Source organism: Ammospiza nelsoni, chromosome 8 (genome assembly GCF_027579445.1).
Source record: "Ammospiza nelsoni isolate bAmmNel1 chromosome 8, bAmmNel1.pri, whole genome shotgun sequence".
NCBI classification, from domain to species: Eukaryota; Metazoa; Chordata; class Aves; order Passeriformes; family Passerellidae; genus Ammospiza; species Ammospiza nelsoni.
This window is the reverse complement of record NC_080640.1, coordinates 12433690-12450084: the sequence shown is the minus strand read 5'-3', so window position 1 is coordinate 12450084 and position 16395 is coordinate 12433690. Positions and strand designations below refer to the sequence as shown.

General features: G+C 45.6%; 1 protein-coding gene across 1 annotated transcript in view; it reads left to right on the top strand.

Annotated features, from left to right (window-relative positions):
- The first annotated feature begins 4923 nt into the window (after positions 1-4923).
- The window catches only part of NEURL1 (neuralized E3 ubiquitin protein ligase 1), a 141277-nt gene continuing 129805 nt past the window's right edge, over positions 4924-16395 (top strand). Inside the window, exon 1 of the mRNA XM_059477062.1 lies at positions 4924-5069. Within this exon, the coding sequence (XP_059333045.1) occupies positions 4985-5069 (85 nt within the window). The 5' untranslated portion in view covers positions 4924-4984. The remainder of the gene's footprint in view (positions 5070-16395) is intronic.

The following is a 16395-nucleotide window of genomic DNA, read 5'->3' as shown; positions in this document are numbered from 1 at the left end:
ACCCCTGAGGGTGGTGCTCAGCTCCAGGGACTACAGAGGGCCTGACTGACTTGGATGAGAGCTCGTCAGGAGGACACATCTGAACACATCCTGTTTCTGTGGCCAGTTTAAGGCTGAGTCAGATGTGGGAAGACCATCTTGGGGGGCTCTTTCATACTGCTTGTGTCACTCTGTGTGGTGGTGCTGGCTGTGTGCAGGCTCTGCAGACTGTGGAAGACCGGGAAATCAAAGCCAAGACTTTTCTTATTCCTTTAAGTTTATTTGGAGCTTGTAGTCTTTGGAACCTGTGAAGATACACTGTTATCCTGGAACCACATGGAGAAAGGAAATTCTGACCAAATACACCAAAGCTGTTGGGTGTCTTTGATAATCTAATCCACCATTTAAGGTACTGAGGATGTCAAACACATTTAGAGGTTCAGACTAACATCCTTAACATCCTGAATACACTTCTCCTTTCTCTAACTCATCACATTTAGTAAATATTTGGTTTTTTTCCCAATATTCCTCAAGCATGCTGACTTCTCAGCATAATGTAAAGTTGGCTTGCAATGACCCCTTTAGAAATCTGGGCACCTCCACTGTTAATTTGCACAGTAAATTCAATTAAGAGCAAATATTTTGATGCAGAAATAGGATATGAGATTGACACTGGCATCTGTCATCAAAGTCTTGATATATCCCTCCTTTAACTTACAGCCATTCAGATCTGGAAAGAATGTAGGATCTTTTTTAGAAGGCAAGTATCCCTCAGAGTCTGTGTTCTGCTACAATGGGCTGCCTGCCACCTCTGTAGCAATACCCACCATCTTGACAGAGATATGAAGGTGAGACTAAAAGGAAGGTCCATTGTCTAAGAAAAAGTTTCAAGGGAGAAATTTCCCAAGAGTTAAGTGAATAGCAACAAAAACCCTGCAACACTGGTCAATCTGTGAAGGTGGCAAACTCACTGTAAAGTGCCAGGGAGAAATCTCTGGCTCCTATTGCTGGAAGTAGGGGTTCAGGCTGTTTGACAGCCAGTGAAACTCCAAAGGGAAGATCAAAGACTTGACTATTAGTTGTGCTAAATTCCTGTTAGATTTCTCTTGTAGATCAAAGGACCCTTTAAATAGGGAGGAGCTGATTCCCCTGGAAATATCCTCTGCTCAGTACTGGCCTTTCTAGTAAGCCCCAGCTTAGTGGTGAGATTTGGGCCACAGGATGTGGCACAAATGTCCCCCTGAAGCTTTCTGCTGTGGGAGGAAGCAGACTTGGGGTTGCTCTGAAATACACTTGGGGCTCAACAGGCTTCACTCAGTTTCCCAGTATGAGGGGCACAATAGACTTGAATTAAAAGGTACTTAAACCCTCCTCACAGAGGCATTGCAAGAGTATAATTGTGCTTTCATGTCAGAGCTCAAAAAATGTAAGCAGTGCATGTGGAAGAAATTAATATTTTCCAACCACCTGTTTGTTCTCCCCTGTTTTTTTGGTTCTTTGTCTTCATATGATTGTCTTTGAGCACAGCTCATAACAAATATTGAAGTAGCACTCTGCAAAATGGCTGCTAAAATATGCAAAAGCTTCCTCTTGTTATCACACTCTCAAGTGAATCCATTGCTGATGAATGGGAGAACTGCAAATGTAAAGGTCAGAAAATAAACAGAATTAATCTAAAGCATCAAGATGTCTGCACAAAGCATTTTCCCCAGTCTGCACACTGTACAGTCAGTACGTCACAGAAGATGGACACTTCTTTCCTGTCCCGCTCATATAAAACAAGTATCTACGTTTCTTAAATAAGAGGTGACATGGGATTTAGTTTTTTCAGGGAAAAAGCATGAAATTGGATGATCACTTGTCATGATGGCTTTTTTGGACTGCTGTCTGAGACTAAGCATCTTAAGAGGCTTTATATCTGCAGATCTTTTTTCCCTTCTTCACTTTAACATATTATCTCTATCTTCACATACTCTTCTGGTTGCTGCTGTGAAATCTGTTGTCCTGTTAGACACAAACACAGTTGCTCACCTGTGACTGAGAGTGGTCTCTTGTCATCCTGTCCTATTTTAACTCACAAGGCCAAATTTGCTTCTGTCTCATCTGACTCTTACATCTAGTTTTCATAAGTTTCCAAGGTGACAGCAATGGGCTAAACCTTCCTGATGTAGTGGCTGCAGGGTATTTGATTTTTGTATGATGCATGCCACATCAAGAAGGCCTGTTTCATTCAGGCACTTTAAAATACACAAATTAGGGATTAGCTCAACAATTAGATGCAATGAATATCTTCCAGAGGATCTTTTCTCCCTGCAGTATGCAAATCTCCAGATTTCATGGATAGGTGTGTCCTTTTCTTCCATGTCTGTTGAAGTTCTGATGCCAGTGCACTGATCTGACCTTGCCCCCTTTGCAGTCTGAAAGCACCCCTGTGCACCCAGCCCAGCAGCTGGTTATCTGCCTCATCATCCAGCACTAGATCCTCCCCTCCAGCCTCTACAAATCCTCCTCCACATCCTGTCTCTGTGGTGTTTCTCACATGCCTGAGCTGAGCAGCTGCAGCTCACCCTTGCACCCAGCTCCTGGGTGGAGAATTGATGGGTGGTTTGGTGACTTCTGTTCCATGAGCAGATGTGGCTGTGCAGAGCCTTCTCCTTGTGCTTGCCCATAGTTACAGTCACAGTGCTAGCTGATACTAACTCCAGGTGAAATTAATGGAGTGGCTGCGTTGTCTCCATTGACTTCTAAGCACAAATTACAAATTGGAAATCAGGTGCCCATGCACAAATTCAGAAAGTGGAGAGGAGTTTTAGGTCACTGTAAACTCATCCTGCTCTGCACCAGGTCCCCACTGCCTGGCAGGGCTGGTACTGAGGAATTGCATGTCTCTAATTAGCCAATTCAATTGATAACACTAACACACAAGGAAAGTCCTGACTTGCTGGTGTGAAAGCCCTGCAGTTTTAGCAAGCTGTTTCAATGCTCCCTGTTGCTAAAGCACAGGAAAAGGCAAAAACCCAGAATCAGTGTGATCCTGTTTTGTCTATCAAGGGCCCCTGTGATCACAGAGCATATTTCTCACCCTGCTCAACATTTTTTGCAGGAAGAGCTGACATAAGTTGGCAAGGACAGCAAGCAGCCCCTCCTTCTCCTTCTCCAACCAATAAAAGGAAAAAATTCAAAGGCTCTTTGATAAAGTGAACCAAGGTACAATCACAACAACCCCTGGTGCTGTTTTGCATTTGTCCCCAGGTGTCAGCTGCAGGCTGCTGTGCCAGGCAAAGCAAAGCCCATCCCTCATGGTAGCTGAACATGTTGCTAAAGCAGGTCTGTAAGGCTTCCTCTTTTCGCTGATGGAACTGGGCTTCACCTTGGTTATCCAGGTTGAAAGGGGAGGTGGTTGAGCACAAACCCCACCAGCCATGTGGGGCACAGTTTAATACTCTCACTATGGCACCAAGGTTAAAGTGGTGCCTGGTGTCTAAAGCTCATGGTGGATTTGGCAGAATCCTGGTAGAATTTCCCAGAAAGCACATGGTCCTTCTGGGAACAGGTTCCCCTCGTGTGAGCTATCACACAAGGCACAGTTAGCAGCCTGCTCTCACATGTGTGAGTGCCTGTCATTTAATGGATGACTGCACAGAAATCTTTCCTGTGCTTACATGGATGTTCCCTATGCCTCCAGTCCAAAACTGGTGCCGTTCCTTTTTCAAGATCTCTTTTATACAATGGAAAGATGCTTCTTTCCATTATAATTTGCCTTACATTGACACCTCTTTCTGCCACATTAAACATGAAACTTCCCAGAAAAGTGACAGTCCTTGCTCAAGATCTTTTGCAATTCAAGGACAGGCAGAGAGAGAGATTAGAGAAAAGAAATGGAGAAAGAACAGGTTTGTTGTTTTTTTTTTTTTTTTTTTTTTTTTTTTTTTTTTTTTTTGGTTGGAGACAATTAGGTTCAACAGGATGGAAGGTATTGTACGATGAGGAGGTGGAATTGCCCCTCTAAGGGCCATTCCAGTCTTGTGCCACAAATCACAGAATATTCTGAGTCAAAAGGGACCCACAAAGGTCACCAAGTCCAATTCTTGAGTGAATGGCCCATGCAGGGATTGAACCCACAACCTTGGTGTTAGCACCCTAATCAACTGATCTCATCTCAGCATCATTTGTTTCTTTTTGGGCTCACAGCTGGCTGGAAATACAGAGTTCATGTTTACAAATGAGACCTGCTTGCCCCTCAGCCCAGCTGCCTACTCGTCCACTTGCCCTACGACTGTGCAAGGAGCTGCTTGCCCATCTTCGCCAGAGCGTGGCTCTGACATGTTTGTATCCATGAGAATCCTAGTTGCTTTAGGACAGCTGCATCCCACCACAGCCGGTCTGCCTGGGTGAGCGTCCATGCATGATGCAGCTTCTTTGGAGCGCCTGGACTCCGGGCTTGGCCCAAATTTCCTGTCTGGAAGAAGGCGGCTGGGGAAGCGGGTTGAGGGCCAGCAGGTGCGAGGCAAGTCCCGGGTTGGCAAGGGAAGGGAACAATGTCCCTGACCCCGCGTCTGCCCCTCGGGGTTGGTGGTCCTGGGCTCCCTTGTGCTGGGGCGGGGGTCGGCGGGGGCCCCGCGTGTCCCCCCCACCTGTCGCGCCAGAGGTGGCACATCTGGGCGGGGCGGGGCGGCCCCCGGCGGAACAGCTGTGTCTCCATGGCGACGGGCGCGGCGGGGGGGCCGCGGTGCCGCCGCCCCTCCCCGCCGAGCTGAGCCGAGCCGAGCCGAGCCGGGCGGAGCCGAGCCGAGCGGAGCCGAGCGGAGCGGAGCCGAGCCGGGCGGAGCCGAGCGGAGCCGAGCCGAGCGGAGCCGAGCCGAGCCGAGCCGAGCCGAGCCGAGCCGAGCGGGGCGGGGGGCCCGGCAGGCGGCATCGCGGTTCTCGGCGCCCTCCGAGCCGCCACAGCCCCGGGGACAGAGACCTCGCGCGGTGCCGCCCGGCCCGGCCCGGCTCGGATGCCGCCATGGGGAGCCGCTTCTCCAGCATCCCCGCGCTGCCCCGCGGCGGCCAGGGCCGCCTGCACCGCGCCCGCCACCACCGCCTCAAAGGTACGGCTCGCTCGGCACCCCCGGCACCCCGAGCATCCCCCTCCAGGCGGGCACCCGATGCAGCCCGGAGCGGGATGGATGCTCTGGACACCCCGGGATCGGATGGGCACCCGGCAGGACACAAATCCCGGGTACCGCAGGGAGCCCAGAGTGGGGTTAGACCCCTGGGACACAGAGCACCCTGAGCACCCACGCCGGGCAGGCACCCCGTACACCCGGGGGCAGGTATCCCGGACACCCTGGGGCAGGCATCCCGGACACCCTGGGACAGGCACCCCGGACACGCGGGGGCAGGTATCCCGGACACCCTGGGACAGGCACCCCGGACACCCTGGGGCAGGCTGTGCTCCCCGGGGTAGGATGCTCCGTGCCCGGCACCCCGAGCCTCTCGCGGTGTGAGCCCCCTGCCCTGCTCGCAGCACTGTCACTTCTTCCCCAGCACTGCCCTATGGGCGGCTGATGGGTGCAAGGCTCTTTCCTTATCTAGGAAAGCAAAGGACAACGATTTGGGGGAGTAAGAGCACCAAGAGTCCCCGAGTGCTTATTGGTGAATGAAGGCTTTGCTTTGGCGTCTCTTCTGAGAGCTCCATGAATGTGTGTGTGCATGGGACTGTCAGTCCTGTTTGGAGGAGGGCAGGGAGTATTTGGGGTTCCTTGTCTCGCTGATGTGGCTATTCTGTTCCTCAAAAGGATGCCATCCCTTTTCTGAACTGCTGGGGAACTATTGGCACCAAATGGGATGGGGGTCACTTGGGTAATGTGGGCAGGAGAGCCTGCCAAAGGTCTCCTCTGTCTCTGCTCTTTTTTACCCCTTTTGCTGTAAATTGGGAGGGTGGTAGCAGAAAATAGCCCATCGTTCAGGAATACAGTCTGCTCAGGCAGCAGTACACACACGCTGTGTGTGTTCAGCACTACCTGGGTACCTCTTCTCTAAGGTCATTTTCACAGCCAAAGACACTCGCCAGTGGGGGTAGAGGATGTCACACATCTCTCTGTAAGCAGGGAATGAGGGAAGGTGCTGCTCTAACAGCCATTTCAGATTATTACTTGTTGCAGCTTCCTCTATGTGTTGCAGAATTTGCAGCCACCAGCATGGAAAATAGGAATGCTGCTATTCACCCTCATTTTTTGCTGGGCTTTTGGATACTTCTTTGGCATGATCTAGAGGAGTGGAAATGGTTAATGATGAGCTGGGCAACTGGTTGTTATGGGGAAGGATTTTCTGATACTTGCATTATTCTTCTGCTGAATCTCTCTGCCCCCTTTGTCTGTACTTGGGTGATTTGCAGAGGTTGTGTGAACTGAGGGTGGTTTTATCATGGCCATGCAAGGAGATGTTAGGAGTGCTCATTGCTATGTCACAGACAAAGTCAGTGAGAAACTCAGCCCAAGCAATGGTGGTGCTTCAAATCAGACTGGAAAGGAGGGGCATGCTGAATCCTAAGCAGTGAACCATCATCCTCTATCAGTGCAAACATGAAGGCACACGCAATGCTGTGGTTGTTGGTATGCAATTGTAAACTGCCAGGGAGGATTTGTCTCTTTAAGAATCATGCTGTCAGCTGGAAGTCTTTCTGGAGCAACCTTAAGCAGATAAGAATTTATAAACTGAAGCCAGAAGGGACACTGCCACTTAATCCATTAACAGTGGCTTACGTGAGATTTGGAGGATGCTCTGTATGAATCACCTGATTGTGGGGGGGTGGGAGCAGTGAGTTGTGTGTTAATGGCACTTTGTTTCTATATTTCTTCCTTTAATTTACATTTTAATTCTTTTTCTACCTGTGCTGAGGCAGCAAGCATAAATATTCTCTAGATTCTAATGCAACAGAGCATTGAAATAATTTTTATTTGGAATAAAGAATGAACAAGGCATTGCCTTTGTTGTAAAAGCTAAGCAACTGCCAGGGACAATATGTGCCTTTTCTGTCTTTTTTGAAACCAGACTGCCTCAGGTCCTATTTAAATGCAGAATAAACAAGTCTGATTGCATTTGACAGGTTTCTGTAAAATGGACTCGAGGCATAGCAGTGAAAGTATGAATGTCACACAGTTTTGTTACATATCTGCCATTTAACATTTTGTAAAGTATATTTTAGTTGAAGGTCCCCAGTTGTTCTTCCTTCAGTGTCTGGCTTAGTGTTAGGGATACAGAACTTTTATAAGTTGGCCACCATGTAATACTTTCTTACTCTGGGACAGCCTCTTCCTGACCTGGTGTTGGGGTGATTAGAGCTCATTCTTGCTTGAGAAGCAGCTGTGATTGCATTTCCCCAGGTGGTCTGCACACTTTGAATTCAGTCCCTGTGCCTTACAAGTTCATCTCACCCAAGTAAGAAGTAACATCTCTGCACATGGTAGAGCTGTCGCCCACTTGTGCTGGAAATTTTTATGTCTTTCTCTTAGTCCTGCTAAAAATGGTCACCTTTAGTTACATAAATCTTCTGAAGACCATGTGATACTTCTGGTGTTGAAGGCATGAGACAGAAATCTCACGAAGGCTGACATGGCTGGCAGAATATTTGCTTTGCTGTGGATGGTCCTGCAAAAGGAGGAAAGCACACAACTTGACTCTCAGGCTTCAGCTGCAGTTTTAAAACCAGGTAACTGAAGTAGGCAGGTCTTTATGAAGGTACCTGCAATAACAAAGCTGGAACCCCAGGCTGATGATTTTCAAGTTGCTTTTGAGTAAGGTGATACTTTAAAATCTATTATGTCCAGCTGTTTATAAAAGCACTTCACATAACTGTTCACTAGGAATCACTAGACTTGAGCACTTTGGAATTATCTATCTGTTCTAGAGCAGTATGTCATATCTGCATTATGAATCCAGACTTTGGGGCCATAGTTGTGCCTACAGGCTTTGCTCTTTTGGAGACAGTGAAAGCTGAACTCCTCCAGGACTGCAGGTGATGCCATGGTCCTGATGTGGCTGTTTACCTTGAAGTCCTGGCCAGTGATTGGAAGGAGATTTTCACTTGGTGATATCATGATGGGGAGGTTGAGGTGAGATTATTTTCAGAATTCCTGTTAGTATTTCCCTTCCCATAACCCAGATGTAGTTTGTCAGGGGTGACAGAAGGTGATCCTTTGTGTACTTTCCTAATGCTGTGCAAAAGATTATGATTATCTGGTAACAATCTCCTTAAGGATGCAGCCAGATAAACTCCAGGAAATTTTTGCTGTCCACCCTCTCTGAAATATGGTTTGTGATAACTATCAAACAAGGTGTGTATGGCTGTTTGGAGGGAAGCCAAGTGGGAAAACTCCAGCTGTATCTAATCTGCTGAATTCTGAGATGAAAAAGATCAGCCTTCTCATCAGTGGCTCTGTGTACTGTTTATTTAGTTGTGTCAGGGCAGTCTGCATTGAACTGTTCCAGCCAATGAGAGTTTTATTATTTCTCAAGAGATGGATCCTCAGTTCAACTCCTTTCCTGCCCTCAAGGTTCTTCCAAGATAGTCTATTCTATCTCCTCTATTAGCCATTTTTTCTAATCCTGGTGTATCATTAAGTTCCCCTCCTTGCCTAGTGTTACATATTCCCAGTCTCTGGCTTTTGCATTCTTTCCTTAGGTGCTGCTCAACCTTGCTTGGAAGTGTTTAACTCTTCCTCCTGTGAGATGTGGGCTGTGTGCCCTGTTTGAGCTGTGGTGTAGCTCCCAGATGTGCTGGGCCGGGATAAAGACATGAAGTTTTTCTAGTCCTTGGGTCAGAAGTGAGACACAGGACTTGAATGCCATCTCCTGTGCTCCATGGACATGTAGCTCTTTATCCTCCTTTGTGTCAGCTTCAAGAAGGCTTAGCCATTGCTGTAGACAGGAGATCAATATTACATTGTAAAAGCTAAAAACTATTACTGTCTTCTCTCTTAAATCCTCTCCTCCAGCCTCCTACTCAGGTTTGGTACTCCTTCCTGAGCCCCTCTTGCCTTGAAGAGTGAGTGGCAGCAAGCAGGATTTCTTCCTGTTGATTTTCTCATAGGTGAATGCACCTGTGATATTTTTGCAAAAGGGTGCATGCACAGTGTTACAGAAACAGCCCCAGCTGCCAGGGATCCTCTTTTCAGCAGTGCTGATTACTCATGGGTTCCTCTTTTTTATTTGTATTCCAGTGGCATCCGGAGGCTCCAACAAGATCTTAGTCACGTTGTGCTGGGTGCTCCTATGGCTGCCTGTACTTATTGCTCATTCATCCAGACAGCTTTTACTCATGGGTCTGGGGGATGTCTGTACAATGAGGTGGGGTTTACACTTCAGAGTATCACATGAAGCAGCCTGGCACCTCAACAGAGCAGTTCTTAGTCCTTTTGCTGGGACACCTGCAGTCAGTGACGATCAGCAGTGGTTTGCTGAGGGGTGTTACCACCTCTCTGGCTGCAGCCCCCAGACTGGCAGCCTTGGCCAGGAAGGCAGAGGCTTTCCTGCTTTCCCTCACCCATGGAGAGCACCAGTCAGGATTACACAGTCCTGCATTTCTGCAGTTGCTGCTCCAAACATTATATTCCACTGACACATAGACATGTCAGACTTTTTCTCCATTTCCCTGGTGCTTTATGAGCTTCTGAAACACACATAGAAGATAGTAATCTGGCTGGTGAAGGCATTTCAATAATTGTTTATTGTTGAAAGACTGTCCTGCTGCCAGCTCCATTTTGTGCACTCTTTAGATAGAGCTAAGGGGGGGAGTAAAAGGTTATCAGCAACTGATGGTCACAGGGCTTAGAAGTTGGGGTGCATCACAAGCATTTTTAGACATCACAGGCAGTGCATTGTGGGGATACCAATAGTGATGCTGTGAGATAACCTCAGCTCCCATTGCTGTCATAATTGGTTCTTCTTTGAAGTATTATATTATTTTCTTCCAGCCTTACAGGGTCAGAAGTTTCATCATTCAAGGCTTTGAAGGATGCCTCCTGCTTCCTGCCCTTCTACTTTTACTCTGTCAAGGGTATGCTTGTCTCCCTCTGACCTGTCTGGGTTGTGGGTTTTTCCTGCCTGAGGTTGTCAGGTTTGTATGACCTTCTCCCAAGCACTAGATTTTTCCTCAAGCTACTGAACTTTGATTTATTGCATTTAAACTGCCTAAAATTGCTCAGTGTTCCAAACACAGCAATTTATTGATCTTACTTTTCCTTTCCTATTGTCTGTTTCATAAGGCGATGAAGCCTGTTGGTGAAGCAGGTACTGCTGCAGCTTTTCACAAATTTCCTACGAAATCATGTAGTTGGTTTCTTGCCTCTATATTTCTCAAGAGCAGGAAAGTCTGCTTCTGAAAACCAGTAGGAACCAAAACATCAGTTGGATGATTGAGCTAAAAATATTAGTGCCAGGCCTCAGTAATTAAATAAAGCAAATTAAATACTAGAAATTATAAGGGAAGCCAAACAGAGGAAAATAGAGGCCATTAATAGATTGTTGTGTAAATGTGTATATTATGTATAGTTCTGGTTCTTCTCCTTCCAAAATCTCAGGAAAGATTCGGAAAAAACTGGAAAAGATTCAGAGGTGAGTAACAAGAATGGTCATAAGTCTGGATTAATTTAATATAAGGAATGATTGAATAAACTAGGACTGTTGTCTCTGGAAAAAGGGACAACTAGAATGGAAACGACTTGCAAGTAAAGAAGGGGCAGAGCTCCACTGTTCACTGTCCCTTCCAGTACAAGAATTTGGAGGACATAAAATGAACAAAAGGTGACTGTAGCCACCTGCAGTAGGTAGTTGCTTGGTAGAGTTCATTATTGATGGATGCTATGGATGCTAAAATGGATCCACTTCTAAGGAAGATTGGAAGAAGTCATGAAAGAGGAATCCTTTGACATTTGTGACAGAGACCATTTGGCCTTCTCATTTTGACTTCCCAAGGGCATCTTCCTAAAGCTACCTGTGTTTATCTGATAAGGGTAGTGCTAAAATGAGAACTTTAAACTTCAGTGAAAGGTGCAGCTGGGTTGTTCAGACCTTGCAGTGGTAGATGGAGGCATAGAGCTGGCTCTCGTGTTGGCTGGTCTCTAGCTGGATCCATCCTCTTTATCCTAAGTATCCCTGCCTGGTTGTTTACAGGGTGGTTCATTGCCATGTCAGTGTCAAAGCCATACACAGAACATCCAGGCTTTATTTGGGTGGCAGAAGAGATTGTAACCAGGTCCCTGTACAAGCTTTCTTGGATGTGACTGTGTCTCCTGCACACTGTGACTTTGACCGATGCAGTTGCTTTTCCATTTGTGGGCTCATTTTGACTAAGAGAAAGCAGGTTCTCTCTGCTTACAGTGACCTCCTAATGGCAGAAGCCTAAGTAGCCCCTGCTTCATTTTGCTTCCTAGACTGTTGAAATGGCAGGTTTTGTGGCTATTCCCATATCAGGGAAGATTTCTCATACAGTGGCGTGGAAGATTTCCGGTTTGGCAGCTGTTCTTACCCACTGCTGCTAGGATAATTGCAGGAACCAGCACTTCTGCAATGCTGAAATTGTTGCCTGTGGCAAGTACATAAGTACATGTTGTTTTACTTACAGTATGTATCTTCACAGGGGCTACTTATTTCAAGCTGGGGATCCACACGTGCTCTGACTTGGTCTGCCTTGAAAGTTTAGGACATCTGAGTAATCCAGTTCTGAGCTGTGTCAAGGAGTGGGCTCCACAATACTTGTGCTTCAGGATTGTCTTCATCTAGAAGTGGTTGATCTAAGATTAACCTTAATCACTGCAGTGTGCAGGTGCTCAGTGCTGTGCTGAAAACTGCCAAATCCCAAAGTAGTTTCTCACTTTAATCACAGCACCATGTAGGTGCTCACTTTTGTGCCACAAATACCAAAGTAGTTCTGGGGATGAGAACTGAATTTTCACTGAAAGTTAGGGTCTAACTGTGGTTAAAACTTTTGTTGTGAGTGTGACATATCCATGACCTTAGGCTGCCTTTTGGCCTGGCTAACCAGGGCATTGCTAAGCTGAGCAGGGAGAGGAGGGCAGACACTTACCCATACTAAGATCTGGGTTGCTGCAAAACTGTGGTTAAAATTGAGGTGAGAATAGGTTTTCATCTCCCTTTGTTCATGGGGAGCTCGAGATTGTGAAAGTATGTTATTAGAAGATGCTAGTTCATGTTTACACTCTTGGTTATTTGGCCTTTCAAGTACAGGATTAAAATAGGATTTTGTTTTGAAATTATAGGGCAGAGGATGCCATGGTGGCATTATGTTTATACAATCCTCTATTAGTCCACCTCATTTCAACTTTTTGCTGAAGCATAGGGAAGGAATCTCAGCTCTCAGAAAACTGTCAGGTTAAACTGTAGTGCTGCTTTATGCAAAATTTTGAAAAGTAAATATTAATAGTTCTTTGCCAGCCTCAGAGATAAAATTCCATGGCAGGTTTTTTAGTTTCAAAAAACTCACTTGATGTAAACTTTTTGTTAAAAAACCAATAACAACATTTTAGTAAAAATTTATTCTAAAGTACAGACATTACTTGTGGAGTCTCCCTCCTCTCTTGTTCCTCTGTATTTAGTATTTGAGTTTCACACTGGTAACACTGACACTTTCCAGATGTTCCTGCATGGGTGTAGGCATGGATTCACTATTGACATAATCTCACAATTTTTATGATATGACCACCACACATCCTATATCTAGCACCGGTGCTTGGGAAGATCTGTTCATCAAAGCAGTGGCTGGGGTCAGTAGCTAGCAGTGGGTTAGCAAAGAGGGAGCCTGCTTTCTGAGGAGACAAGGGACAGATAAGGCAAACAGATCTAGAAACAGAGCTAATTTACCATCCAGGTTCCATGTTTTCATCAAAAGCTTAGTGCAAATCTCCTCCTTAGGTGGTATCTTTTAATGTAGCATTAATTGTATTGGTATTACTCATGATTTATTTGGTTTGGGTAAATAGTGCCATTGTGTTTCTAAATATCTATCTTGCAAGATAATTTTTGTCTGTGATGAATGCCTATTTTTTATACTTAACAAGTCTTTACTAGGCAGGAATAGAAGAGATGGTTTCCCATTAGAAGAGATGGTTTCCCATAGAAATACTGAGTCACTGTAGAAGACAGGGCACAAATAACTGTAAATGGTGCAAACAGAATGTTTCTTATGTGAGTGAGTGAGTGAGTCAGTTCAATAGATGTGATAGAAAATGGAAAAGACAAAATGTTCCTCACTAATTGATTGTGTTCGTCAAATACAGAAAGTGGACAAGTAGTTGAAATTTACTTTCTTTATTAAAAATGCAGCAAAAACATAATGAAGGACCCAGGTTACCTCTGATGTTTAGTACTGGATTTCTACATTCCTACTCCTGTTTCTGTATATCATTTAGTGTTCTTGTTTTAATGGTATAACTCCTCAACAATGACATCCTTAACAAGCATGAGATAAAATAAAGAAGTTCTCCCTAATAAAAAACATGAATTTTTTTTTTTTACAAGGTTTAGAGTTGAGATGCTAAGAGATAAGTACTGACAGCTGAGAGCTTTGCTCCTCTGCTTGAAATCTGCCTTACATTAGTTGTGGAAGAAAGCTCTTACCATCTGCTGGGCAGAGATCATCTGCTGTTCTGTGCATCTCCTCAGGATGGTTGCTCTCAGGCCTTACAGGTTGTGCACTGGAGGGCTCAGCAGAGAGGTCAAAAAGTGGCTGCGGGCTTCAAGCAGAGAAGCTGTGCAGGTGGGACCTGTAGCACTGAATGCAGCGAGCTCTGGCTGCTCTTGCCCACACAGAGTGTGTTTGGTGGCTGAGCAGACACTGTCAGCCTCCTGCTGTCAGTCCAACTTGAAGCCCAGGAGGAGAAATTACAGAGTGATGGGTGGGAGCACTGACTGAGGGTGAACTCCCAATTTGGAAATGTTAACGCTGCATCCATCATTAATAACCCCACTGCAAAAGCAAAAATGCTTTGCTGCAAACGAAGCTGGGACCCAGGGAAGTAGCAGGCAAAATGAAAATTTTATACTTGTCGTGGTCTTACAATAAAGGTTTTGTGATACACATCCAGCAATGCTGCTATAAATAGTCTCGTTATCTAATCTTCCAGCTCGGTGTATGACAGAAGATTGCAAGTAAGAAAACAGTTCAGTGTAGCTTTTAGCTGTTTTCCCACTGCTTCCCTTGCTCCTGCTGGAGCATTATTACTGTGTCCCTTGTAATTCATATGGAGACAGCATTATTCAGAAGTACAGAATGTCACTAGGAGGAGGAGAGTTCAGAGAAAACCCAGAAGATTTATGACATAGTTTAGATAAGGCCATGGAGGAGCTGACATGAGGGAAGTAATGACAATTCGCAGCCCAGCAGCATTTCTCAGGGGGTGCTGAGAACTTCTTCATGCCAGCTCCATCAGGTCAGATTCAGAGCAGAGCATGCTTTAATAAGGTGTTCTACATGCTTGATTGCAGAGGAACCCTTTTGCTAATAAATAATCCAGACACACCAAGTCCTGTCCACATGGGTCTAGGACCTGATCCAAAACCAACAGAAAGTCCTTAGAAAATTTCACAGAGGCACAGCTAGCGCAGAGAAAAGCTTTTTTTTCCCTTTTGATCTTATTTCTCATGGGAGAAGGAGGAGCTGGTAGACAGGGAGGTTCCTTTCTTCCCCTCTCTGTGCTTGCTGGTAATGCAAATCCTCATTTCTGACCCTTCCTTGGAGATTCCCCTGGCCTGTTTCACATGGGGTACCTGAACCCTCTGGTGAGTGCTGTGTCCTGGGAAAGCTCCCCTGGAGCAGAGGCAGCTAAAAAGGACCTTCTGCAGCCTCTGTGTGTGGACACAAGCAACCCTTTCCCAGGGAGGACTGAAGATCACTTTCAGAACTGTCACGGAGTTTTGCTGTGTGTCCATAGGAAGAGGCGTGAGGGAGTGTGGCTGTTGTAGATCTGGAGCCCCATGAAACTTGAACCATCCATTTTTTTGCTCTATGAGAGGAGCTAGGAATCCTTTGAGTGTTTGTTCAGACCCCAGCACAGCTCCCCTGCTGCAGGGTGTCCTCCCCACCATGTGTCCTCTCCACCAGCACTGTGCTGGCCTTGTCCAGCCAGCTCAGGGGAGTGTGGTGGTGGGCACACAGGTGTTCTACAGCCATGGCCAACTGCAGGAGTCTTCTTCTGTGCCTTCATCACACCGTCTCATGGAAGAGCTAAAGCAATGATAAAACTTGAGGAACTAAACCTCACCACAGCTCTTGTAGGGAGGGAGGAAAGAACCTCTGTCATCCCCTCATCCTGAAATAGGCTGACCTGGAGCCTGATACTGCTAGGAAATTCTTTACCAGTCCAGATTCTGGTTTTCCATCTTAAATTCCCAGGCACAGGCAATTACAAGCCCTGGCAGGTGAAATCTCTCTGGACATGGGCTCACTTGTGCTGGAGCCTGTTCAGCAGGAAGGAGTTACCTTCTCCTGATTAGATTCTGTAGGCAGATCTAATTTGCTGTTGGAACAGAGATTTTATATATAGTAAAATGCTCCCAGGTGTGCTTTTCAGTAGTGCTTCTTGTCTAAAGGAAGGATTTATTAATAAGAGGCACCCAAACCTTATTACCCAGTGCAGCAGAGCTGGAACAGGGTGCTTTTGCTCTGATTCAGGGAGCTGATTGAATTCAGTGACAGATGCCAAGTATTTGTGTCCTTGCCTGAGTTTATCTTTTAAATTTGAAAGTGTTAAAAGCAAGAGTTATTTTTGGTATAAACATATTAAATAGTGATGGAGAGCTCCATCTGCATGTTGGTGGGATGGTATTTCATTGTTACATGTCGTTGACCAAAATGTACTGCTCAGACCATCAGAACAGAAACCTGTGGGGGTAATACACTGCTCTAGATTTGCATCAAAATACTGGATATCAGAGGGCCCAGTGACTTTGCTTGTGACATTGCTTGGTACCATGAACAGCACAGTAAAATTATCTTTATTGTATATTTACAATAAATACAATACATTGTCACACAATTATAGTATTTCCTGTGAAGTTCCAGACAGCTGTCCATATTTCTACATTAATGTGTCTGTGTGTGCAGGGATGCTATTTGAATTTTATGTTTTTTATCATATTGACAAATGTCCAAACTCTAGAGAAGCTGTTAATTGCCTTGGAAACCATTGCCACCCCACCTCTTGGTTGCTCACTCTCCCTCCTACCAGTAGTCTTTTGAGCTTCTATATTTAATTTATTCTGCAACATCACCTAAAATAGCCCCTGGCCTTTGTTTTTGTTTATAGCTAGTCATTTAGAGTTTAAAATTATTTCTATTTTATTATCATCTCCATAATGAGCATTTTACTGTTTTATTTAGGGCAAAACAAGTAATTGTTGTTTAGCTGTTTAATCTTT